This window comes from Somniosus microcephalus, chromosome 3 (genome assembly GCF_052327205.1).
Source record: "Somniosus microcephalus isolate GS21.2 chromosome 3, FLI_Smic_1.0, whole genome shotgun sequence".
NCBI classification, from domain to species: domain Eukaryota; kingdom Metazoa; phylum Chordata; class Chondrichthyes; order Squaliformes; family Somniosidae; genus Somniosus; species Somniosus microcephalus.
This window is the reverse complement of record NC_140989.1, coordinates 292,580,413-292,607,504: the sequence shown is the minus strand read 5'-3', so window position 1 is coordinate 292,607,504 and position 27,092 is coordinate 292,580,413. Positions and strand designations below refer to the sequence as shown.

Below are 27,092 nucleotides of genomic sequence, written 5' to 3'. Positions count from 1 at the left end.
ATGGGATAGAAAACAGAGAGTTGTGGTGAATGGCTGTATACAGGTATACAGTGACATCCCCCAAGGTTCAGTACTAGGACGACTGCTATTTTTGACTTGGACGTGGGGGTACAGGGCACAATTTCAAAATCTGCAGATGACACAAAACTTGGAAGTGTAGTAAACAGTGAGGAAGATAGTAATAGACATCAAGGTGACATAGACAGGCTGGTGGAATGGGTGGATACATGGCAGATGAAATTCAACACAGAAAAGTGTGAGGTGATACATTTTGGTAGGAAGACTGAGGAGAGCCAATAAATGCTAAATTGTACAATTTTAAAGAGGGTGCAAGAACAGAGACACCTGGGGTGTTTGTGCACAAATATTTCAAGGTGACAGGACAGGTTAACAAAGCAGTTAATAAAGCATATGGGATCCTGGGCTTTATAAACAGAGGCACAGAGTACAAAAGCCAGGAAATTATGCTAAGCCTATATAAAACACTAGTTCAGCCCCAGCTGGAGTATTGTATCCAATTCTGGGACCACACTTTAGGAAGGACGTGAAGGCTTTGGAGAACAGAAGAGATTTACTAGAATGGTTCCAGGGATGAGGGATTACAGTTACGTGGATAGACTGGAGAAGCTGGGGTTGTTCTCCTCAGAGCAGAGAAGGCTAAGAGGAGATTTAATAGTGGAGCTTAAAATCATGAAGGGTTTACATAGTGTTAATAAAGATAAACTGTTTCTAATGGTCCACGGTCTCTAAATTGTCAGACTGCTTGTCCGACATCCAGTACTGGATAAGCAGCCATTGTCTTTGGTCCCCACCACAAACTCCGTTCCTTAGCCACTGACTCCATCCTTCTCCCTAGCATCTCTCTGAGGCTGAACGGGACTGTTCTCAACCTTGGTTTCATATTTGACCCTGAAATTAATTTCTGACCACATATCTGCGTCATAACTAAGACCGCCTATTTCCACCTCCGTAACATCGTCCATCTCCGCCCCTGCCTCAGCTCATTTGTTGCTGAAACCCTCATCCATGCCTTTGTTATCTCTAGACTTGACTATTCCAATGCACTCCTGGCTGGCCTCCCACATTCTACCCTACGTAAACTTGAGGTCATCCAAAACTTGGCTGCCCGTATCCTAACTTGCGCCAAGACCCGTTCACTGTCACTCCTCTGCTTGCTGACCTACATTGGCTCCCGGTTAAGCCACACCTCGATTTTAAAATTCTCATCCTTGTTTTCAAATCCCTTCATGGCCTCGCTCCTCCCTGTCTCTGTAATCTCCTCCAGCCCCACAACCTCCGCCCCCCCCCCGAGATATCTGCTCTCTTCTAATTCTGGGCTCTTGAGCATCCCTGATTTTAATCACTCCACCATTGGTGACCGTGTCTTCAATTGCCTTGGCCCTAAGCTCTGGAATTCCCTCCCTAAACCTCTCTACCTCTCTTTTCTCCTTTAAGACGCTCCTTAAAATCTACCTCTTTGACCAGGCTTTTGGTCACCTGCCCTAAATTTTCCTTATGTGGCTCGGTGTCAAATTTTGTTTTATAACACTCCTGTGAAGTGCCTTGGGACGTTTTACTACGTTAAAGGTGCTATATAAATACAAGTTGTTGTTTTTGTTGTACTATTCTATGATCTTTTCTCATGCCATTTTAACCTTAGTGGTGTCCTGCAATATGCAGCTAGGCCTTAAATCTTGTTTTATTTCTCAATGAAAAAAGGAAAATTTTGAAGAGCAGACAAAACAATTTGCTCACTATAACTCAAAAAGTAGAATGACTGACTGTGAAAAGATTAAAAAAGGTAATTAATATTGTCTATATTACTATAAACCCTTTGTAATAAACTCACGCACCTGTTTCCCCAGGAGGAAGCTGCCACGCCATCTTTGACTGCTGCCTGCAATGTGCTGACTTTGATAGGTACTCCAGAGGAACCAGAAGACCCTTGGGAAGGTGAGTAGTCTGAATAGGTGCCTGAGGAGCCACTGTTGTTGATTCTGTCACCTTCTGATTCATCTGTTGACTCTTAATATACAAAAGAATATTGAAAAAATGTTTCTACATTGGTTATCAAAAAGATTTTTTTAAATCATGTTTTCTAGATCCTGAGACGTGTAAAATAGAGTTTGCAGTTACATTATACAGTAGTCATTAGAAATAAAAACCAGAGCTTCCTCATCAGTCCAGGAGGGCATTCAATCACTGTCCTTTGTCCTGTCACGAGTTAGCTGTTCTCAGCTGAGGTAGCACTTAAGAGTGCTACAGTTGGTCTCAGTGTTCCTAGGCTAAGGAGGTGAAAAGTCAGAAAGGGCTCGCAATCCTATCGCTATCATATGACCCCTGTTGAAAAGTACAGGTATGTTGGGAATGGGATCTAGCTCACTGTAATGCCACCAAGGTCGATTTGCCTACTGGCACTCACTGTTTAAGTTCACACATGAAGAATAGTTGCTTGAGTGTGGTACTGGAGCACTGTTGGCACCTGTGAAACCCATGAATCAGCATCTTCAGAAAGGAGAGGAGAAAATAGCAAAAGAAAGTGAAATCAAAAGAACAACCACATTAAAATTAGTCTGTTTTTTTAATTCATTCATGGGATGTGGGCATCGCTGGCAAGGCCAGCATTTATTGCCCATCCCTAATTGCCCTTGAGAAGGTGGTGGTGAGCCACCTTCTTGAACCGCTGCAGTCCGTGTGGTGAAGGTACTCCCACAGTGCTGTTAGGGAGGGAGTTCCAGGATTTTGACCCAGCGATGATGAAGGTTCGGCGATATATTTCCAAGTCAGGATGGTGTGGAACTTGGAGGGGAACTTAGAGGTGGTGGTGTTCCCATGCATCTGCTGCCCTTGTCCTTCTAGGTGGAAGAGGTCGTGGGTTTGGGAGGTGCTGTCGAAGAAGCCTTGGCGAGTTGCTGCAGTGCATCTTGTAGATGGTACACACTGTAGCCACAGTGGGCTGGTGATGAAGGGAGTGAATGTTTAAGGTGGTGGATGTGGTGCCAACAAGTGGGCTGCTTTGTCCTGGATGGTGTCGAGCTTCTTGAGTGTTGTTGGAGCTGCACTCATCCAAGCAAGTGGAGCGTGTTCCATCACACTCCTGACTTGTGCCTTGTAGATGGTGGAAAGGCTTTGGGGAGTCAAGAGGTGAGACATTCGCTGCAGAATACCCAGTCTCTGACCTGCTCTTGTAACCAAACACTTATGTGGCTGGTCCAGTTAAGTTTCTGGTCAATGGTGGTCCCCAGGATGTTGCTGGTGGAGGATTTGACAATGGTAATGCTGTTGAATGTCAAGGGGCAGTGGTTAGACCCTCTCTTATTGGAGATGGTCATTGCCTTGCACTGTGTGACACGAATTGTACTTGCCAGTTATCAGCCCAAGCCTGAATGTTGTCCCGGTCTTGCTGCATGTGGGCACAGGCTGCTTCATTATATGAAGAGTTGCTAATGGAACTAAACGCCATGCAATCATCAGCGAACATCCCTGCTTCTGACCTTATGATGGAGGTCATTGATGAAGCGGCTAGAGATGGTTGGGCCTAGGACACTGCTCTGAATAATCCTGCAGCAGATGGAGATGGTTGGGCCTAGGACACTATTCTGAGGAACTCCTGGGGCTGAGATGATCGGCCTCCAATGACCACAACCATCTTCCTTTGTGCTAGGTATGACTCCAGCTGCATGTGTTATGATTCAACTCCTTTTGGGACAATAGGAATCCCGACTGTGGAAAACAACTGGTCAAGTTTAACCAATTAGATTGTAATGTCAAAATTATATCCTGCTGTTTTTCATCAAGTAGCTCTGAGGATCTTTTACAGTCTTATTTTATAAACAGAAGTTTTTCCTTCATATCTTTCAAATTGCATTCCAGGAGTCCAACATCTGTGAGCTGGCACTCGGCATTTATGATGTTAAATCTGGTTTCTGTAGACCAGTAGCAGAGTTGTAGACTCAATTATCGATGGCATACCAACAATTTGGTAAACAGTTGTTGAACATGCTCAATCAGCTGTTCAAGTCCCTAGTGAGCTGCTCAAACTGCTACTCAAATTGCTGTTGCACCACCGAAAATGCCTTCTCATGAAAAAGATCAACTTCAATTAATTAAAGCCCACTGAAAGAATAGTAGAAGTTAATTATAATGGAATGCCTAAAAGCTTAATTTAAATTTAGCCTCAGAGCCTGCTCACAGCCTTCGGATGTGGTGATCATTCTATTGTACTGATCATTTGGGAATCTGCTCAAATTCCACTGTAGTTGGCATTTTTGAACTCTTTACCTGTTGTTTTCTCCTCTCCTCTTTTGTCTTCATTGCCATGTCTCTTCTCCAGCCTGACTGCTGGTTCTGATGAAGGGCAGCACCCAAAACGATCATCAATATTTCTCTTTCAGATGCTGGCCAACTAGCCTTTTGAACCCACTTATACCATGTGCTTCAATGGCCTTCCCTAGTAGTCTATGTCACAAGTCTGACTATTCTTTTTTAACTTCTTAATTTTGAACTTGTTTCCCTGGTATTTGAACGATTTTCTTGGATCAACCTCATTAATCCCTTTCATAATCTTAAAAACATCAATGAGTCCATTTCTTGCATTTCAAAGCCCAACATCCTTAAGTTTTCCTCATGACCTAGGCACTCAATGTCTGGGATGATCTTGAAGAGGGGATAATATTCTCAATATATATTTTTTCTTGGATTGCTTCAGACCTACACTTGTTGCTAGGTTGCATTTTATTTTTCATTTCCTGACTACCTTTGGTATTGTACTTTTCAAGCATAAACTTAGCTGAATGTGTGTAGGAAATATAAATATAATTAATTAGGTTCTTTACCGAAACCATGGTCCGGAATTTGCTGCAGTGGCAATATCGGTGACTAATACCATAAGTTAGTGGCAAATTTACAACACAATTTGCTGGAGAACTGATTAGAATAGGCTACAGCGAGCATAGCGGCAAGTCAGGAGTGGCACAGTCAATGTCCGATACATCCAAGGTGATGGGGCCAGATACAGAATGGAACAACAGGTTTTTAAATGTTTCTACTGTATAACAATCATGGTCCATTATCTTTAACTGTTTTTAACTCCAAATATTTATGTAAGATTATTGCCTTTTGAGTTGCTTATTTAGTAAAATAAGTGTTTTGACATTCAGGCATTCTTCCCAACCGATATTATCTTTACATTAATATTTATTGAGCTTGTGCACTAAGCATAGATTGCAATCGGTAGTGAAATATGGCTAGGGATCAATCACAATTTCAGTGATAACCCTATGCACATCTTATTATCAAATGAAGCCCTTCCTCAGTGTATAGTGATAGAGCTGGCATATGTCTATGCCTGCTTAAGATTATGATCAAGATACTGATATGTTAAATAGTTACCTCCGATATAGGAAATCTCCTGAGCGATTGAATAAGGAAATGGCAGAAATGTTAAACAAATATTTTGTATCTGTCTTCACAGTAGAAGACACAAAAACCATACCAAAAATGGTGGGGAACCAAGGGTCTAATGAGAGCGAGGAACTTAACGTAATTAATATAAGTAGAGAAAAAGTACTAGAGAAACTAATGGGACCAGAAGCCGACAAATCCCCTGGACCTGACAGCCTACATCCTAGGGTTCTAAAAGAGGTGGCTGAAGAGATAGTGGATGCATTGGTTTGATCTTCCAAAATTCCCTAGATTCTGGAAAGGTCCCAGTGGATTTGTAGGTCGCAAATGTAACACCACTATTCAAGAAAGGAGGGAGAGAAAAAGCAGGGAGCTACAGGCCAGTTAGCCTGACATCAGTCGTTGGGAAAATGCTGGAATCCATTGTTAAGGAAGTGGTATCAAGTCACTTAGAAAATCATAACATGATTAGGCAGAGTCAACATGGTTTTATGAAAGGGAAATCATGTTTGACAAATTTATTAGAGTTTTTTGAGGATGTAACTAGCAGGGTAGATAAAGGGGAACCAGTGGATGTAGTATATTTGGATTTCCAAAAGGCATTCGATAAGGTGCCACATAAAAGATTATTACACAAGATTAGGGCTCATGAGGTTGGGGGTAATATAGCAACATGGATAGAGGATTGGTTAATGGACAGAAAACAGAGAGTAGGGATAAACAGATCTTTTTCAGGTTGGCAGGCTGTAACTACTGGGGTGCTGCAAGGATCAGTGTTGGGGCCTCAGCTATTTACAATCTATATTAATGACCTAGATGAAGGGACTGAGTGTAATGTATCCTAGTTTGCTGATGATACAAAGCTAGGTGGGACAGTAGCCTGTGAGGAGAACACAAAGGGCTGGATTTTACCAGCCCTGAGGAGGCAGGTTTGGAGGCGGGACTGCTGGGAAAGTAAAAAAGAATGGGAACCCGCTCCCAACCAATCTTCCCGGGAGTTGGGTCCCCGATTTGCGCAAAGACCTGACTCCTAGCGGCGGGAAGAGGATTATAGCCACTTAACTGCCTGTTAACAGGTATCTAACAGGCAGTAAAGAGGCTTTTTCCCATTTTCAGACTTCTGCTGCGAGCTTCCCAACATCGGGTAAGTGAGGCGTGCTGTGCATCTGTTGTACTGTTGGTGTACAGATGACAGCTGCAGAAGTGGTGTGAAGGATGCAATGGGACACTGGTGAGTATCAGAGGTAAGGAAATGTTGGGAAAGTCATTTTTAATGTGTTTAGATTTTCAGTAGGTGACAAGCTTTGAAGTGTTTGTGTGGCCTCACCTCAATGGGAGAAGTGACATCGCTTCTGTACCTTCACCTGCAGCTGCCATCTGTTTCATCCTAAGGAGAGAGTCATTGGAGAGCCTGGGATCAAGGGCTCACCTTTGTACAGTGATTGTCAGTGTTTGACAGCACCTCAATGCTGTCAAACACTGTCAAATCATCTGTCAAAAATTTATGGTTCATGTGCCTTTAAGAAAACCGGCAGATGAAGCGTCATCAGCTGACATCATCTGACACCGGCTTTCCCTTAATTGGCCAGCAAGCCCGCAGGGCGGGCTTAACAAGGCCAATCAGGGGAAAATAGCGTCTGTGTGTCGGACGTCGCTGGGGGCGGGACTAGAACCCAGAAGGTAGCAGACCCGCCCCCAACTCGTCTCGGTGAGTAAAATCCAGCCCAAAGAGTCTGCAAAGGGATATAGATAGATTACGTGAATGGGCAGTAAGGTGGCAGATGGAGTATAATGTAGGGAACTGTGAGGTTATTCACTTTGGTAGGAAGAATAGAAAAACAGAATATTTTTTAAATGGTGAGAAACTTTCAAATGTTGGTGTTCAGAGAGATTTGGGTGTCCTCGTGCAAGAAACACAGAAAGCTAACATGTAGGTACAGCAAGCAATAAGGAAGGCAAATGGCACGTTGGCCTTTATTGCAAGGGGGTTGGAGTGTAAGAGTAAGGAAGTCTTGCTACAATTGTACAGGGCCTTGGTGAGACCACACCTGGTGCACAGTTCTGGTCTCCTTATCTAAGGAAGGATATACCTGCCTTGGAGTCGGTGCAACGAAGGTTCACTAGATTGATTCCTGGGATCAGAGGGCTGTCCTATGATGAGAGATTGTGTAGAATGGGTCTATACTCTCTGGGGTTTAGAAGAATGAGAGGTGATCTCATTGAAACCTACAAGATTCTGAAGGGGATTGACAGGGTAGATGCTGAGAGGTTTCCCCTGGCTGGAGTGTCTAGAACTAGGGGGCATCGTCTCAGGATAAGGGGTAGGCCATTTAAGACTGAGATGAGGAGGAAGTTCTTCACTCAGAAGGTTGTGAATCTTTGGAATTCTCTGCCCCAGAGGGCTGTGAATGCTGAGTCTTTGAGTATATTCAAGGCTGAGATAGATAGATTTTTGGACTCTAGGGGAATCAAGAGATATGGAGATCGGGTGGGAAAGTGGAGTTGAGGTCAATGATCAGCCCTGATCTTATTGAATGGTGGAGCAGGCTCGAGGGGCCGTATGGCCGACTCCTGCTCTTACCTCTTATGTTCTTATGTTCTTTAATGTTTCTGAGCCTGCCAGCATCATTGTGAAATCTACCAGTGTCATTCTGTAACGGTCTAAGTGGCATTGGCGATCAAAGCAGCATTAATGCAGCAAACCTGTGATCGGCATTGATTTTGATGGCAAGGTGAAGCTATTACAACTGTTTCCGCAAAGGGTCTCTAATTTGTAGAATTGGGTATCCAGCACTGGTATTCCCTACCCACAGAGAAGATGATTGCCCCCGCCACTCCTCCAGACCATGAGGTTTTCCCTAATGCAATATCCTGTGACCCTCTTGGCCTCCATAGAGTTGACACTGTACCTTTCCTCTCTTTACCCAACAGGACAACTTTGGGTTTGAATAGTGGAGTATCAGTAAGAGTAGGCCGCAGTTCTCCCATTCTCAGATCATTTGGCGAGTCTCCTAAGGGTCTCTGTAGAAGAGAAAAAAGCAGATTTTTCAAGAGAACAAATAGGGGCAAGATATTAAAAAAGCGCTTACTTACATCTTACCTGTAACACAGGCATTGCAACGACAAGAGGAACACTTGTCTTTGAGTAAGGCCCTCTACCAGCATTTCATTCTTTCCTGTTTTGTATTTTAAAAAATATTATTTTTCCCCTCATATTTCCTCCATCCTTTCCTGAAGGTGCTGCTGTCTCAGGCGGAATAAGGTTCCACTGGCTGTACTTTGCCCAAGTGCCCATTCCTTATGAGTAAGCCTAAACAGTGAGTATTAGGTGGCATTTTAACCATTAATGGTTTCACAAGAATAATTTTTGACTTCTGCTCGAAACCGGTGTGAAGTTGGCGGAGCATCGAGGCCGATCTTCTGAAGCCAGCGTTGTAAGGCAATTTCAGGTTTGGATGTAGCCGGTGAACTGCAGATGCCGAATCAGCCAGCTCCTGGGAGGAGGAGCGAATCCCGGAGGTGGATGAACACAGTCTAGCAGTGGGCCTCAATATTTGTGTGCCACTAGAAGGAACGCTCCTGATTTTCCTGACCCCACAAGAATAAAAGAAAAACGGGACTAAATTGGATAAGGCCCAGAAACGGGTGCAGGGATCGCGATGCGCCATCTGCCTGCACCCGGTGAAATTAATTCAGGCTGCACGCAAAATTCGTGCTACCTGCTTATTAACATGATTGCAGTGCTGAGCCCAGCGCTAAACATGCTGCCGGTTGGCTCAGCACTCAATAGGGAGCCAAATATCATGGGAGGTCTGCTATGTATTTAAAGGTTGCCTGCAGAGTGAAAAAACTGTCTGCACTTCTTAAAGGGGAGGTGCTTTGTGAGAGAAGCACTGGAGCTGAAAGTTAGCAATGTCTCAAAAGGGCAGAGAAAGGGCACCTCAGTTCTCCGATGCAGTACCGGAGACCTCGGGGCAGGGGTCTATAGGAGGAGACAGGTCCTCAACCCACAGGGGGCCTGGATGCCTTCCAGACACACTGTTCGAAGGCAGTGGGAGGAGATCACTAAAGCCGTCAGTGCCACTAGTCTTTCTCCCAGGACATGGATGCAGTGCCGGAAGAAGTTTAATGACCTCACACAAGTGGTCAAGGTGAGTGAATGCATCTTCAAATGCCATGTCCCATCAACTGTACCACTAGCCTCACACACTGCTCAATGCACCACACCCCCATCACTCACCTACCAACAACCACTAGCAATCACCACTCATACGTCACAATCATAGCTTCACCTCACCCTCACACACTTACCATTATTGCAAGCCACATACCCACATCTCGCACCTTGCACTCAATGCCAGCTATTCAATCATGACAGACACATTACCCAAACACATTGCACCACACTCACTGACACACTTCCCTTTTTGTTGCAGGCCAAGGTGGCTCACAACTGGCATGAGCAGGAGCAAGGAAATCATGTTTAACATAGGAAATCATGTTTAACAAATTTGCTGGAGTTCTTTGAGGATGTATCGAGCAGGGTGGACAAAGGTGAGCCAGTGAATGTGGTGTATTTGGATTTCCAGAAGGCATTCGATAAGGTGCCATATAAAAGGTTACTGCATAAGATAAGAGCTCACGGAGTTGGGGGTAATATATTATCATGGATAGAGAATTGGCTAACTAACAGAAAGCAGAGAGTTGGGATAAATGGGTCATTTTCCAGTTGGCAAACGGTAACTAGTGGGGTGCCACAGGGATCGGTGCTGGGGCCTCAACTATTTACAATCTACATTAATGACTTGGATGAAGGGACCGAGTGTAATGTAGCTAAGTTTGCGGATGATACAAAGATGGGTGGGGAAGCAAGTTGTGCAGAGGACTCAAAGAACCTGCAAAGGGATATAGACAGGCTAAGTGAGTGGGCAAACATTTGGCAGATGCAGTATAATGTGGGAAAGTGCGAGGTTATCCACTTTGGCAGGAAAAATAAAAAAGCAAATTATTATTTAAATGGAGAGAGATTACAAAATGCTACAGTTCAGAGGGACCTGGGGGTCCTTGTGCTGGAAGATAGTTGTCACAGCAGACTAGCGCAGGATACAGAGCATCCACCATCATGATGTGAGAGACGTGGTCACACACCAACTGCACAGTAACTGAGTGTTTGCCTTTGTGGTTACGGTATGTCTCAGCATTGATGTGCAGTACTGAAGGAGTGCTGCACTGTCGGAGGTGCTGTCTTTCGGATGAGACATCAAATCGAGGCCCTGTCTGCTCTCGTAGGTGGACGTAAAAGATGCCATGGCACTATTTCGAAGAAGAGCAGCGGAGTTATCCCCAGTGTCCTGGCCAATATTTATCCCTCAATCAACATCACTAAAACAGATTATCACATTGCTGTTAGTGGGAGCTTGCTGTGTACAAATTGGCTGCCACATTTCTTTTATATGCATTTGTATCCCTCTTCAAAAGAAAGACTTGCATTTATATAGTACATTTCATGACTTCAGAATGTCCCAAAGTGCTTTACAGCCAACAAAGTATTTTTTTGAAGTTTAGTCACTGTTGTAAAGTAGGAAAATTCAAGCTTATGTACTAATATTTTTGGGTAGAATTTCTGCATGGATATCCTGATGGCCCACTGTAAATTTGGTAGATCAGTGGATATGGTGTACACAAATGTTTATGCCATTTCTGAGAGGTTGGAACTGATCTTTCACTGAAGTTACAGTGGAAGATTGTAACAACTCCTACGAAAATTCCAGGTGTTTGTCTCCAATATAAGTGAAGCAATATTACGAACCCATGTCCTATTGCAGTGTCAGTGTAATTATTTGTTCTGTCATGTCACAGATGAATATTCAGAGCCATTTTGGAGTTGACAGTGTTAGCTTTCTAGACGCTCGAGATGACATGCTTGTAGGAACATAGGAACAGAAGTAGGCCATTGAGCCCCTTGAGCCTGTTCCACCATTCAATGAGATCATGGCTGATTTGTGACCTAATTCTATATATCCGCCTTTGCCCCACATCACTTAATATCTTTGGCTAACAAAAATCTATCAATCTCAGATTTAAAATTAACAACTGATCTAGCATCAATTGCCATTTGTGGAAGAGCGTTCCAAACATCTACCACCTTTTGCATGTAGAAGTGTTTCCTAACTTCAATCCTGAAAGACCTGGCTCTAATTTTTAGGCCTTGCCCCCTAGTCCTAGATTCCCCAACCAGCAGAAATAGTTTTTCTCTATCTACCCTATCAGTTCCCCTTAATATCTTGAAAACTTCGATCAAATCACCCTTTAATCTTCTAAATTTCAGGAATACAACACTAGTTTGTGTAATCTCTCCTCGTAATTTAACCCTTGGAGTCCAGGTATCATTCTAGTAAATCTATGCTGCGTTCCCTCCAAGGCCAATATATCCTTTCTAAGGTGTGGTGCCCAGAACTGCTGACAGAACTCCAGGTGTGGTCTAACCAGGGTTTTGTACAGCTGTAGCATACTAGAGGACTGTATTCTAGTCCTCTAGATAAAAAGTCCACGTCACTCCATGCATCCCTATGATGGCTGAGATTACTAACTTAGCAATGAAGGTATTAACGTGAAGGACAGATCAACAGTAAAACCAGGAAGATAAAGTTAAGATGAAACTATTTCTTTGCTAATTTCCTCAGTTACCTCAAGTGTAACTTCCTTTGCCGGTACAGGCCATTTATGTTCATATTTTTCTTTTCCAGAATGTTCTATATTAGTGGCACCTGTTGAGTTTTCAGCAGATGCTTCTTGATTGTGTTTTCCTACCAAGTTCTGAACAGACTTCACCATATTTTTCAGGTCTTCTGGATAAGGGGTAGGATAGCGTTTAAGGTTTATTTCAACCTGAAATTTAAAAAAATGCGAGAAATAAATGTAATTGGCGTGGAATTTCTTTAGTCCATATTGTGACAGATGAACTTCACAGCATTACAAATCCAACAAGTAGTGTCAACTGCCTTCATTGCACAGCTGACAATACCATCCTGCCTCTGACTGTACATATTTTCACTGTATTCATTTCAAATTTCCCTCCAATTTTCGCTCTTCCTCTTCTCAAGTAGTTGAGTCCTGCTGGGGTATGGTTCCATAGATGCCACCAGCCCTTTGCTAACTTACCCAAGCGGCCATTTTCCATTCATGAGCCAACCCAGTGAGTCTTAGCAGGCTAATTCTTCTCTGGGAAGAAGTCACAGCAAAGCCTGATGCTGAATGCAATGGTCCCCAATGCAACTCTTTCTCCAATTTTTCTTGTTCTCACAGTCTGGTGTCGAATCAGTGGGGGTAAAATTCAACTTAAATGGGTGCACACCTGATTTTCCTTTCCATTGGAAAAGGAATCAAGCATGGTCCATAATGGGCAACGGATCTGCTACCAACTGTTTTGCACCCGCATGAAAGTTGAATTTTACCCCTAATGCTTCTTCACAGCAGCACAGCTAAAATCAGCTTAGTCAGCATAAACTAGGGTTTGAGCCTGGGAACTTCCTGATCTGTAAAGCTGAATACCATATTACATGGCGCATGTACCCAGTGGACAACAGGAAGAGTGCAATTCAATTTTTTATTTGTTTTGTTTTAGGTAATCTGGTATTATTCAGACAGTGGGCAAAATAAAACATTCTGTTTGTGGCAACATTTACAACATAGAGTAATATGCAGTCAGCAACAACCTTAACTTGCCCAGAACCTTCTTCTTCTTCCTTCTTCTCTTCAAATTCAAAGGCGACCTGCATGCGTTGTTGTCTTTGTTCTTCCCACAAAGTTGGGTTGAAGCTATCACTGTCAGAAGGGAAATCTACTGGAAATACACAAGCAAAAAATAAAAATATTGTTCTGTTATGCCATAATAATAAATATTACAATCCATACAATCCAATCCAATACTGCAAAGCAAGGTGAATTTTTTTTCTTCAAATTTCTGTCCTTTGCTTTCTTCCTTTTCTGAAGACATGGGCTCGGATATTCTGGGGAAGATCCACTCAGGTAATGTTAGTTTTTTGGTTATTGACTAATGATGGAGTGGTTCATGGGTACCAGCTGGCTTCTAGTAACTCAATCAAGTAGCATTCCACTTGTGTTAACCCAGAAGAATGAGGAGAGGCAATATAAACCAAAGGGTACAATACTAAAGGGGGTGCATGAACAGGGAGACCTGGGGGTATGTGTGCACAAATCGTTGAAGGTGGCAGGGCAGGTTGAGAAAGTGGTTAAAAAAACATACGGGATCCTGAGCTTCATAAATAGAGGCATAGCGTACAAAAGCAAGGAAGTTATGATGAATCTTTATAAAACACTGGTTCGACCTCAACTGGAGTATTGTGTCCAATTCTGGGCACCGCACTCTAGGAAGGATGTGAAGTCCTTAGAGAGGGTGCAGAAAAGATTTACGAGAATGATTCCAGGGATGAGGGACTTCAGTTACGTGGATAGACCGGAGAAACTGGGGTTGTTCTCATTAGAGCAGAGAAGGTTGAGAGCAGATTTGATAGAGGTATTCAAAGTCATGAGGAGTCTAGAGAGAGTAGATAGAGAGAAACTGTTCCCATTGGCGGAAGGGTCGAGAACCAGAGGACACAGATTCAAAGTGATTGGCAAAAGAACCAAAGGTGACATGAGGAAAAACATCTTTATGCAGCAAGTGGTTAGGATCTGGAATGCACTGCCTGAAAGGGTGGTGGAGGCAGATTCAATTGTGGCTTCTAAATGGGAATTGGATAAGTACCTGAAGGAAATGTTTTTTTGCAGGGCTACGGGAAAAGGGCGGGGGAGTGGGACTAGCTGAAGTGCTCTTGCAGAGAGCTGGCATGGGCTCGATGGGCCGAATGGCCTTCTTCTGTGCTGTAACCATTTTACGATTCTATGATTCAGACAGAGGGAATAATTTTAACCCAAAAAACGGGTGGGTTTGGGTCAGGTGGGATGTTAAAGTGTTAAAAATCTGAATCCCGACCCCAACCCACCCAATTCCGGTTTTAACGGAGGCGGGCACCCAACCCATTCACAGGAGGTGGGTTGGCAATTTAAATATTATAATGAGGCTGTGTGCCTCATATTGATCCATGATTTCAAATTTAACTCTGGCCGGCCAAATTTCCCAGGCCTCGGGAAACCCGCCGGCTAAAGGAAGGCGAGGGCTGCTACTCGATCCAGGGGGCAAGTGCCTTTCTACTTACCTGCTGGATCCAGTATACCTGCCTCACCAACCCCTGTGATCAGACACCCCCACCCGACCCTTCTGATCTCCCCCCCGACTTACCCCACGAGGCCTCCAACCTCCCCCACGAGGCCTCCGATCTCACCCCGAGGCCTGTGACTTCACACTCCCCCCCACCCCCGGCCTCCTATCTCACACCCTCCCAACCTCTGATTCAATCCCCCCCCCGCCACCCTCCGGCCTCCGATCCCTCACTCCTCTCCGTCCCTGGCTGCGGACCTGTGCCGAAGGCCTACCCGCCCTCTCAATCTGGCTGGCTGTGGCCGGGAAACGGAGATAAAAAATGTTAATTAGGTCCTGACGTTAAATTTGGCAGGGCCTGAGACATTGTTCCCTTTCAGCAGCTCTTTGGACGTCCTGCACAGCTGGCTCGCCGACTTTTAAATGAGAAAAACAGTGCATGTGCGATATTTTGAATGAGCCGCGCAGCCCCTTAAAGGGGCCGTGCACCCAAAAAAAAATTAGCGGGAACATTGGTCAGAGGAAACCCATTCTTCTGGGTTTCCCGACCTCACTCCAGTGTCGGCAGGCTATTTGATTGTGTGGGAAAGGGGTATCAGAGCCAAGCCTGATGTTGTCTTCAGCTGACTTCCAAACAAGCAAACTTTTCAGCAGAGATGCATAAAAGTCATAAAGAATGACAGCTGTCTGATTTCTCCCTCTCTCTAGTCCAGTAACACTGTAGCTAACAATAGTGTCCTGGTAAGATTAGCTAATTCTGCATATACTAGGGACTGAACCTGAGACTTTGATGGCCCTAACGATTCAGAACCACATGAAGTTATGAAATTACTCCCTTAGCCATTGGAGGGTCTCAATGGATGTACTTTAAATGGGAGCAACAGCAGATACAGATTGAATAGAAGAGTTGCACATTTTCATGAGAGAAACTGACCATGTCATATTGTCAAATTCATTAGAGAACAATGCACTCATTATAGACTGACTATTCTGATATTCTATTTAAAACATTTACTAATTTATGAAAAAGAATTTTAAAATGGATTTTGCAGCATAGTTGTCCAATGAATTGGACCAACAACATGCTACACATAGGATTCAGGTTTGATGCCCCAACCTGTAGAGTTATAGATTCCATTTGTATAAGCCGTATGCAGGGTACAGTAGCCCAGTGGTTGTGGTACTGAACTAACATACCAGAGGTTAGAAGTTCACAATCTCACCATAGCAAGTTGGTAATTCTTTGTAAAAACTCTACTGGTTCACTAATATCCTACCTGACTCCAGTTCCACACTATGTAGTTGATTCTTAAGGCCCTCAGGACAAACTAGGGATGGGCAATAAATGCTACCTTGTTGGTGTTGGCACATCCCAAAAGTAAATTAAAAAAAACCTTCACTATGCATCTGGTGGAGAGTCACCCACAACTGTGTGCTCATAGTTGCCCTCTCAGTGGCAATGCTGGTGCCGGAGTTGTTGTGTGCCTGCATTCTCAGCCATAGGAAATGCATAGTCTGGGGAAGCAATAGGAGAAGAAAAAACTGTGATGGATGCTTAATTAGAGGGTTATGGACCCTTTAAAAAAAAAAATAACCGAGTGTGCACCATGCACACCTCACAGAAGGGGCTGAAGAGGGAGCAAAAATCATTTATCTAGGGGGAGGAGAGGAACCAGGCACCCCATACCCTGGATGGCAGCAGGAGCCAAAGTTTCTGTTCGTATGGGGCTAGCAACAATGTTCCTGCTAAGATGCACGGCCAGTTTGGAGGTCCCGCGCAGGCCGCTCACTGGCTTCTACAGGGAAGAAACCGCGCATGCGCGAAAATTTGAATGGGCCGTGCCCCCAATTAAAGGGACCGCGTATTAAAACAAATTAGAAGGAACATTGGCTGGCAGGTGCCCTAGATGTGCCCAAGGTGTTGCCGACATCTCATGCTGAAGCCTTTACCACTGAATCGGACGGGGTTAGTGCTGGAGTACACCAGCAGCAGCAATCTCGGACTAACTGCCAGTTCCTAGCACTGCCATCATAAGACATGATCAGGTTGTGACTGCACTACATTTTCAGCATCATCTTTGAAATGTGGAACAAAAATGCATGCATTTTTTTTTGCCAAAGAGGTTCTTTAAAAAAAAATCCCCTCCAATTTTTCCCCTTTTCTCCATTAAAGGTGCTGACTTATGTTGGGGTTTTGTTTTACAGGTGCTGGCAGTCATCCAGTTGCTCAACCAAGTGATCATTCTTCATGTGTTAGCGTAGAAGTGTCAGCAACTATTTTAGTGAGGAAAGGTATCAACAACAACAACAACTTAAATTCATATAGCACATTTAACGTAGTAAAACGTCCCAAAGCGTTTAACAAGAGATATACCAATAAAAAAACATTTTTGACACCGAGCCACAGAAAGAGATACAGGACAGCTGACTAAAAGATTGATCAAAGGGGTAGGTTTTAAGGAGCATCTTAAAAGAAGAGAGGTAGACAGTGGAGAGGTTCAGGGAGGGAATTCCAGAGCCTTGGCAGCTGAAAGCATGGCCGTTAATGGGGGATCGATTAGAATCGGGAATGCACAAGCGGCCAGAATTAGAAGAGCGCAGAGATCTCGAAGGCTTGCAGGGCTGGAGGAGACTACAGAGATAGGAAGGGACGAGGCCATGGAGGGATTTGAAAACAATGATGAGGATTTTAAAATGGAGGTGTTGTTGAACCGGGAGCCAGTCCAAGGTCAGCAAGCACAGGGGTGATGGGTGAACGAGATCTGGAGCGAGTTAGGATACAGGCAGCAGTTTCGGATAAGCACAAGTTTTTGGAGGGTTCAAGATGGCAGACCAGCCAGGAGAGTATTAGAATAGTCAAATCTAGAAGTAGCAAAGACATGCCTAAACCCCAAACTTGCGCGGCCCCTAGGGGAGTGTACACACCTCATACCCACCCGTAGGGGTCGCAAAATAAGGCCCAATGTATAATCAGGGCATGTAACCTTTTTGGCTGCATAACGTGGTTGAAGCCATTTTCTGCTCAAGTCCCCCCGAGTTCCCTTGTGCTGTTTGGCCGTCCCGTGATCCACCAGGGGAGTCCCGAATCAGCTCATTTACATATATTATAATGAGGACCAGTGGGGCTGCAGATCCTGTTTTTATACTCAATGCATTTGGGGTAAGTTAGCCTGGAGGTCACTCAAAAATAGATCCAGGAAATTTTGAGTTCAGGAGAAGCAGGAGTGCTGAGCACAGGAGTTGGCCAATTTCCTGCCGTGCCAGACAGCGATCTGCAGCAAGGCGCCTGTTTGGTGCCCACAACTCACCGGCAGGATTTATATGAGGCCTAAAGCTGAATTTGGCTCAGACCTCAGGCCAGCACGGACTGATGACCAGTGCAGTCGCTTCGCTGAGTATTATTTAAATGGTAAAAAGCTAGGAACAGTAGAGGTCCAAAGAGATTTAGAGGTCCATATACACAGATCACTAAAATGTAGTGGTCAGGTACAAAAAATAATCAAAACAGCTAATGGAATGTTATCTTTTATATCTAGAAGATTAGAATATAAAGGGGAGGAAGTTTTACTCCAGCAATACAAAGCCCCGGTTAGAACACATCTGGAGTACTGTGCACAGTTAGAAAGGATATATTGGTCTTGGAAGGTGTGCAACGCAGATTCACCAGAGTGTTATCAGGGCTCCAAGGGTTAGAGTATGAGGAGAGATTGCATAAACTCCCTGGAATATAGAAGGTTAAGGGGGTATTTGATTGAGATTTTTAGGATTTTGAAAGGAATTGATAGGGTAGATAGAGGAAAACTTTTTCCGCTGGTGAGGGAGTCTAGAACAAGGGGACATAACCTTAAATTCAGTGCCAGGCCCTACAGGAGGGAAGTTAGGAAACACTTTGCGCAAAGGGTGGTAGAAGTGTGGAACTCTCTCCCACAAAAAGCAGTAGATGCTAGCTCAATTAATCATTTTAAATCTGAGATCGATAGATTTTTGATAGCCAAGGGTATAAAAGGATATGGAGCCAAGGCAGGTGGATGGAGTTAGGATACAGATCAGCCATGATCTCATTGAATGGCGGAACAGGCTCGCGGGGCTGAATGACCTACTCCTGTGTTCCTATGTTCACCGACTTTGCACCTGTTTTGGGCTCTAATCGAATTTCTCCCCCTATGTCACTGTGCTAGATTCTTTTCATTTTCCTCAAAGGTTTTTATTGAACTCAGCAAAGTTTAAATGCTTTCTTCGGTTATGGCACATAAAAAAATTACATTATATGGTACTTGCAAATCCATATAACGAGGAACTCGCAGCATCTTATACATTGTGTTAAGTCTTTCTTTGGTTGAAGGGAGGAGGGTAGGCGAGGAGAATCCCTGGCCACTAGGTGAGAGCAGAATTTGAGCAGTGTGTAAACTCTGACGGTGCTGAATGTCTTTCCTTTTTGATTGGTTGATTTTAAGCATAGTTCTGAATTTTGCTAATAAAACTGTCGTTTTTCTTTTGCATTGCATCTTGAGATGCAAAGCAGTTGGAAAGGAAAACTGACCTAAAAATGTAGCCCTACATTCTGAACCAAAGTGTTCTCTTCACATGATGAATTATTTTTATAGTTGGTCACTTCAAGAGCTCAGGAAAAAAAAAAGAAAAAAACCTACAACTTCTTATAAGAGGACTGGTGGGACAACCTATTCTTATGCTGTTCAGACAAGGTAGTCCTGGTTTCACATCCTAGATTCAACTCTCACTTGCTTTCAAACTTCTTCCAGGTGAGGAGTTTTGACAACCTGTCTTCAGAAAGACATTGATGCAACAAAAAGTGTCCATAGAGGAATGACATGAATGGTTCTAGGAACTGTAGCTCTGTTACAAAGAGCAACTCACAGAATTAAACTTGTTTCCATTAGAGAGAAGACCACTGAAAGAGAGAATGCTCCAAGTCTTTAAAGTGCTAATGACATAGATAATGTACATATAAGCAGGGTATTTAATTCAAACTGACCGCAAAACTAGACGATGTGAATGCAAACGTAGCAAGCCACAAACAGCAGTGAAAATTAGAAATTAGAAGAAATATTTTTTCTCCCAAAAATCCTAGATATGTAGAACCTACTCCAAACAAATGTAATTAATGTTACTTTAAAGGCATTAATTAAGGCAAGGTTGGCTTGCTCCCTTGATGTCTCAGTTGGTAAGTGCACTGTCTAGTGAGGAAATGAACCATGCATACCAGGGAAGTTTCACGTTTGATTCCCCCACCTGGGCTGAGTTAGCTGATCTTAACACAGGGTAGCAATGTGTTTCTATAATTGGACTTCAGTGTCCCTTAACTAGGGAGGGGGAAAAATCAGCCGGAGTTTCTACTTCTTGTGGAAGTTCGATGATGGTAATATTGGGCTTGTTCTTGATGCCCCCAACCGTAAACAGCCTGTCCACACTCATTGTCTAAGTGAATATATTAAGAACAGCCATATGCCTCAGATACTAGCAGCCAACTGGCACAAATGGGAGTGTATCCCAGCATGGGTTAGTGCCTTCAGAAGAGGGTAGAAAGCTATGTGGGGAGGTGGGGGGGGGGGGGGCGGTGTAGAGGGAGCAAGGAGGCTGACTGAATATCTGGTTAAGAATACAAACTGAAGGCTATAAGAATAAGTATAGAAAACAATTGAGTGAATATTTTATGGAACACTAAAGTTCCAGTCTTGTTGGAGCATGGAAATTTAGGGGGGGAAATTTGACATGGGTGGGGCACAAAACAGGCGGGATCATATTGGCCTACTGCTACACAACACACCCGCTATTCAGGTCTATTGAAGTCAATGGAACCAAACATCAGGCAGAGGAATTAATAGGCAACCGATGCATTACCGCCAGTTTTGTGTTCCCATGTCCAATTTCACCCCCATTGTTGTGTGGAGTGGAATGGAATAGATCAGAGTTAAATAACACACAGTGTAATATTGGACTAATAGTCTGGATTCTTCTTTTCAATTACTTTGAGGGCCAGAGCAAGTTTTAACTTAGACTTTTAACCCACCTCAGGAGATTAAATGAATTAAGGAGAATTCATAACAGTGCAAATTGTATGTGCTCGGTTGAAGGGAATGGATTTGAGATAAGTCCACCTTTTCTGCTGCTAACCAACCCAAATAGTGGAGGAAAATCTAGCCCCATACCTCTCACAAGTATTCTCTCTTTTCTTTTTAACATTTTTTTTTTATCCAAACCCATTTTAAACCTCTATCAAATTATTAAAAATAAGTAGGGGATATTGATGTTGATCATAACTCCCCATCTTATTCCTTTGCAGATCATTCACCACCATGCATTGCCTACCAAAGCATAGCCAGCTAACAGGGAACTGAGTCCAAGCAAAGTGAGGTGGATATTGTTAGATTAATCTTCTCCTGAATTGTAATGTTATCACATGACACTCCACTCAGCAGTCCACTGGGTATTTTGTTCAAACTCAATCAGCATATCTGAGAGTGGGGAAGTCCTGGAACATCAATGTTTCTTCTGTTTATGAGTCAAATATTCAACATCAACATCAATGGTTGGGTTGTCCCCAAAATGTACTTTTATGATGGCCACTGATTTCTTTCCTTTCCTGACAACACTGACTCATTCAGCTTCATGAATCCTGGTAGCTCTATGGTACCTCACCACGGTTACCATTCTTCAAGTGTAAGCCTGGAAAGTGAGTGTTCACAGGCTATTCTACTACAAGGCATCATATTGAAGCTTGATCCTGTCCTCACCTGACATCGCTAGATGGGTCACTGGATAGCAGGAATCCTGGGTAATCTTTTCCCCTTCTCAGCCAAGGGGTGCTGCGGCCAATTGTAGCAATTCTATTGCCACCCTTGCTGATATCATCTAATTCAGCACACACCGTGGATCAACCCAGGACAGTCTGTGTAGTTCAGTTCCACACCAGGCAGTGCACATCTCAACTGAGCCACCAAAGAGAGCTAAGATTTAACATAGAGTTGTATTGACATTACCAGACATGAAAATGTACAAGTGAAGCTTCCCTATGAGGTACACTTTTGGCTTTTTATAAACAGGATGGAAACAGCAAAAAAAAACAGAAGCCCAGGAGATTAGCCCAGTTAAAGTTATGTATTTTTATGGCATGATATATCAACTTGCTAGGTACTACTTGCCCATCACCAGCTTACACACACAAGAAACACAATCAGGTAAAGAAGATGTCACCTGAAAACCAGCACTGATCTCAGTCCTCTGAGTGAGGAGGAGTCTCACCTTCATCGTTGCGTGGCTGCTGTGGAAACATATAGTTTGTCAACACTCTCTGTTTTGTTTCTGGATGAGACTCAGTTTGCAGAGGGATTAGTGCCTTGGACTAAACCAGAAGGATAAGAACACAGAGGAAATTATATACCGAATGCATTATTTGAATTATCACTTTATCACAAGACAATCACAAGGGTATCATCTACAGGCTTTCCATTGTAACCAGAAAATGATATATTGACTCTTTATCATTTAATTTAGGCAACCATCTGATAAAGGATTAAAGCTGTTAAGAACTATTCAAGTTCCTCCATGTTAGAATCAAGGTCAGTTACACAGCCCTTATTTAAGGCAAACACTACTGTTCTGAAGTATCTAGTAGGCAAGGAGGAAACCACGGCTAATTAACTTCATCATATTGGATCAATCTACCCCAGCATCATTTTTTCACTAAAACTTCATATATTCCAGACTTTGAGGTCATGCTCTTCCTATTGTTCTTGAATTGAAGTGCTTGGGTTGAAATTTATCTTGCCATGATGGTAATGATGCGGCTGCCAAGCGATTCTGAAGTGGGATGCCCAAGGACAACATGGAGTTGGGCCTTGGGCTTCATCTAAATAATGTGGGTGAGCTGCCGATGCCTCTACAGGCAGCTCACATTTCTGTAGCATTGAATTTCAGGTAAGTGCCCAGGAAGGGGGCGGGGACAGACGTCCAAAAAAATGGTCCGACCAACTTGGAATGTAGGATATTGGTCCCCAAAATTGTACCTTTTTACACCCTTTTATTTCTACCTGCTTGTGTCTACTGAACAATGATTGACCAGGACCACAGCTAAGGGGCAGCATTTCCCCAATGCTCTGCAAATTTTTGTGAATACAGGAATTCTTCTGACATCAGGGAGTCCTGGGGGAGGAAAATTCGGTAGCAACCATTTTGGAGCGCTAACATCACCCGGGTGCAAACTTTAGTGCCCGCCATTAATTAGCGCATGCGATCGCGAAATTCAGTTTTAGCGCCCCTAGAGGGAAGTGGTACACTAAATCAAGCTTGACACACTTCTTAGTGTCAGCTGTGGCTCAGTTGGTAGCACACTTGCTTCTGAGTCAGAAGGTTGTGGATTCAAGTTCTACTCCATGGGACTTGAGCACATAAAGCTAGGTTGACACTCCAGTACAGTGCTGAGGGAGTGCTGTAGTGTTGCAGGTGCCGTCTTTTGGATGAGACGTTAAACTGAGGCCCCGTCTGCTCTCGCAGGTGGACGTAAAAATCCCATGACACTATTTTGAAGAAGAGTAGAGGAGTTATCCCTGGTGTCCTGGCCAATATTTATCCCTCAACCAACATAACAAAAACAGATTATCTGGTCATTATCACATTGCTGTTTGTGGGAGCTTGCTGTGCACAAATTGGCTGCTGCGTTTCCCACATTACAACAGTGACTACACTTCAAAAGTACTTCTCTTAAACTTCTCCTTTAACTCCACTCATTTCCTCCAAATCAAAGGTGTTGCTATAGGTACCCGCATGGGTCCTAGCTATGCCTGCCTTTTCGTGGGATATGTGGAACACTCTTTGTTCCAGTCCTACTCAGGTCCCCTCCCTCACCTGTTTTTCCGATACATTGATGACTGTATCGCTGCCGTTTCCTGCTCTCGCCCCGAACTAGACAATTTCATTCACTTTGCCTCCAATTTCCACCTTTCCCTCACCTTCACATGGTCCATCTCTGACTCTTCCCTTCCTCGACTTCTCCGTCTCCATCTCTGGGGATAGGTTATCGACCAATATTCACTACAAGCCCACTGACTCCCACAGCTACCTGGACTACACTTCCTCCCACCCCGCCTCCTGTAAGGACTCTATTCCATTCTCCCAGTTTCTCAGTCTCCGCCGTATCTGCTCCGATGATGCCACCTTCCACACCAGTGCTTCCGACATGTCTTCCTTTTTCCGCAACCGAGGATTCCCCTCTACCGTGGTTGACACAGCCCTCGGCCGTGTCCGTTCTATCTCCCGCACTTCTGCCCTCACCCCTGCCCCTCCCTCCCGGAAGCACGATAGGGTTCCCCTTGTCCTCACCTTTCACCCCACCAGCCTCCACATTCAACGGATCGTCCTCCGCCATTTCCGCCACCTCCAAAGTGATCCCACCACCAAACGCATCTTCCCCTCCCCTCCCCTTTCAGCATTCCATAGGGACCGCTCCCTCCGAGACACCCTAGTCCACTCCTCTATCACCCCCAACAGCCCTTCCCCTTCGCCTGGCACCTTCCCGTGCAAGCGCAGGAGATGTAACACCTGCCCCCTATACCTCCCCCCTTCCCACTGTCCATGGCCCCAAACACCCCTTCCAGGTGAAACAGCGATTTACTTGTACTTCTTGCAATCTAGTATACTGTATTTGCTGCTCACGATGCGGTCTCCTCTACATTGGGGAGACCAAACGCAGATTGGGTGACCGCTTTGCGGAACACCTCCGTTCAGTCCGTAAGGGTGACCCCGAGCTTCCGGTCGCCTGTCATTTTAATTCACCGCTCCATTCCCACTCGGACCTCACCGTCCTTGGCCTCTTGCATTGTTCCACGGAAGCTCAACGTAAACTCGAGGAACAGCACCTCATCTCCCGATTAGGCACTTTGCAGCCTTCCGGACTCAATATCGAGTTCAACAATTTCAGATCATAACCTCGGCCCCTATTACATTTTTACTTATATTTTTTTCCACCCCTTTGTTTTGGGTCTTCCCTTCCCCCCCACCTTCCCTTTTTTTTTCTCTCTTCCCTCTCCCACATGGCAGCTGTCTCTTATCCTGCCAGTACACTTCACACCTAATCTGAGCCGTCTTTTGTCTCCACTGTCCTATTAGCATCTCGTCTGGTTTTGAATACCTCTTAACGTCTCTTTTACTTATTTTGTTCTATCGCAGCCCTGACTTCGATCTATTTTATTTTCTGTTGTTACTTCAAAAGTACTTCATTGGCTGTAAAGTGCTTTGAGACGTCTGGTGGTCATGAAAGGCGCTATATAAATGCAAGTCTTTCTTTCTTTGGGTGCGAACGTTGGGGAGCGGGGCGCTACTCAAGTTCAGGTGCTGTCAATTACAAGTACTCAAACAGACTGGTGCCTTCCAGTTCTTAAAGGGGAGGTTCAATCATGCTGCACAGCCTCACCCTGAACGCTGCTTGTAACCTGGGCCTGCAAAGAGGTGCAATCCATCAACCACAAATCTCATGGCTGATCAGAGGCCCAGTGAGAGAGCTCGCCGGTTCAGCGACCAGGCATTGGAGGCTCTGGAACGCCGACGAGCAGTGCTGTTCTCAGACACTGGCAGGAGGCCATTGCCGCAGGAGTTCAGAAGGATGTGGAGGGAGGTGGCCCAGTATGTCTCGGTTAGAAGCCTGGTCCAAAGGACTCCCACCCAGTGCTGCAAGAAGTTCAATGACCTCACTCGGGTGGTCAGGGTGAATAGATGCTTCAAAAACCTCTACATCCCACCATCTCAACCTCTCTGTGCACAGACAGTATAAACCGCCAAATCCCCAACACTCACCCACCAAATATGCCCATCTACTAAAAGTCACATCCACATCTCACACCTTGCATACATTAGCAGCTATTCAACTATGGTAGGCACATCTGCCAAAAAATGGCTGCACACTCACTCACATGCTGTCCTTTTTCTTGCAGGCCAAGCTTGCTCATAACAGGAGGGAGCAGCAACGCACGGGAGGTGGTCAGGCGGAGCTGCACCCCCTCACACAGTTGGAAGAGCGAGTGCGCAGAATCATCACAGCCCAGGTCATGGGTGCTGTGGCAGTCGGAGAGGTCGACCCCCTTGGGACAGCAATGGTATGTCCCTCAGCTTCCTCCTCTCTCATCCAACATCCCCCTCACAACACGAGCCCTTTCCACTTTCCATCTAAGTGTACTGTCTCCATTTCTTGCTCCCTTCCTGCCCCCCTCCCCTGACGTTAAACCCACTCTTGTGCCTTCCTACTTTCAGATAATCAGCCACCAGCTGACCAGCCTGCCCCTCAGCCTCCCAGTTGCAGCAACGCGGGAGAGGAGGAGGAACACCAAGCTGGAGCCTCACTGCCTGTGTCTCCTGAGGGCGAGACAGCCGATAATGGGACCACACAGTCGCTGGAGGGGAGCAGAGGAAATGGCTCTGATGTGGGTGAAGCTCCGGGACCCAGGGGGCTGCAGCAACGCCATGGGGAAAGGGAAGCTCGGGGGCCATCTCCCCGGAGGGTGAGTGCGCGCACGAGTTCTGCTGCACATGACTCAGATGAGGACCTCGATGTTGAGGAGATGACCACACAGGCGATGAGCATGAATACTGAGCTCATGGGTGCAATGGCAAGGCTGCTCGAGAGCATGGATGCACTGGCTAGGAGCGTGGAGGAGTCCATCGCCAGCATTGCTCTCATCTCTGCGCAAACCTTCGAGCCCAGCCTTGGCACTTTGTAGAGGATGGTTGACTCGCAGAGAGACCATGGGGACCCAGGCCTCATGCTGCGTGTCATGGGTGAGGTGGCAGCAGCTATTGTAGCACAGGCCGAGGCAACGCAATGGCTTAGTGCTGTAATGGAGTCGGCGGTTGGTGGCATCCAATCTCAGATTGCTCTCATGAAGTCTCAGATTGATGCCATGCAAGCGCTGACTGCTGCCATCCTCGCTGGGTCGCCCACTGTCCACCGGGGATCTCACGGTGCCGCAGCAGGCCAGCAATCTGTGCTCCAGCAGATTGCTCCGGATGCTGAGGTTCTGCCCTGGGGGAGTGGCAGTGTGTTGGTCGAGCAGGAAGGTGCTGTCCTCTCTCAGGATGACAGCATTCCTGCTCCCACCACTGCCACCCCGCCATTGCACTTGCCGCAGCCTGTAACCCAGCCAGCCCAGACTGCTGCTGCCCATGCTGAGGTGGTGCAATCTGCAGCCAGGCTCTCCAGGCCCAGAGCTGGTCGAGGGCATCCTGCAAGGCCATCTACAGTCTCTGGATCCGACATTCAGCAGCCTTCCGCCAGCCTTGCTGCAGCCACTGGGGCCACATTATGGAGGAGCAGTAGGGTTGGGAGGGGGGTACTCCAAAGGGGAGGGAAATCAGTGAAGAAGGCCCAGTAAATAAAATGGTAATAGCAAATGGGGGGAGTGTGTGTACAAAAGTTGACGTGTTTGTAAATATATTGTTCAGTTTGGTAAGAAATAGTTCCGTT

General features: G+C 45.1%; 1 protein-coding gene across 1 annotated transcript in view; it reads right to left on the bottom strand.

Moving 5' to 3' along the window:
- lrrc7 (leucine rich repeat containing 7) overlaps positions 1-27,092 on the bottom strand; it is a 377,242-nt gene that overhangs the window by 84,591 nt on the left and 265,559 nt on the right. The window contains exons 13-17 of the mRNA XM_085982772.1: positions 21,884-21,983; positions 13,119-13,243; positions 12,091-12,291; positions 8,313-8,424; positions 1,854-2,025 (exon numbers count right to left, since the gene is read on the bottom strand). Coding sequence (XP_085838898.1) covers positions 1,854-2,025; positions 8,313-8,424; positions 12,091-12,291; positions 13,119-13,243; positions 21,884-21,983 — 710 coding nt within the window. The remainder of the gene's footprint in view (positions 1-1,853; positions 2,026-8,312; positions 8,425-12,090; positions 12,292-13,118; positions 13,244-21,883; positions 21,984-27,092) is intronic.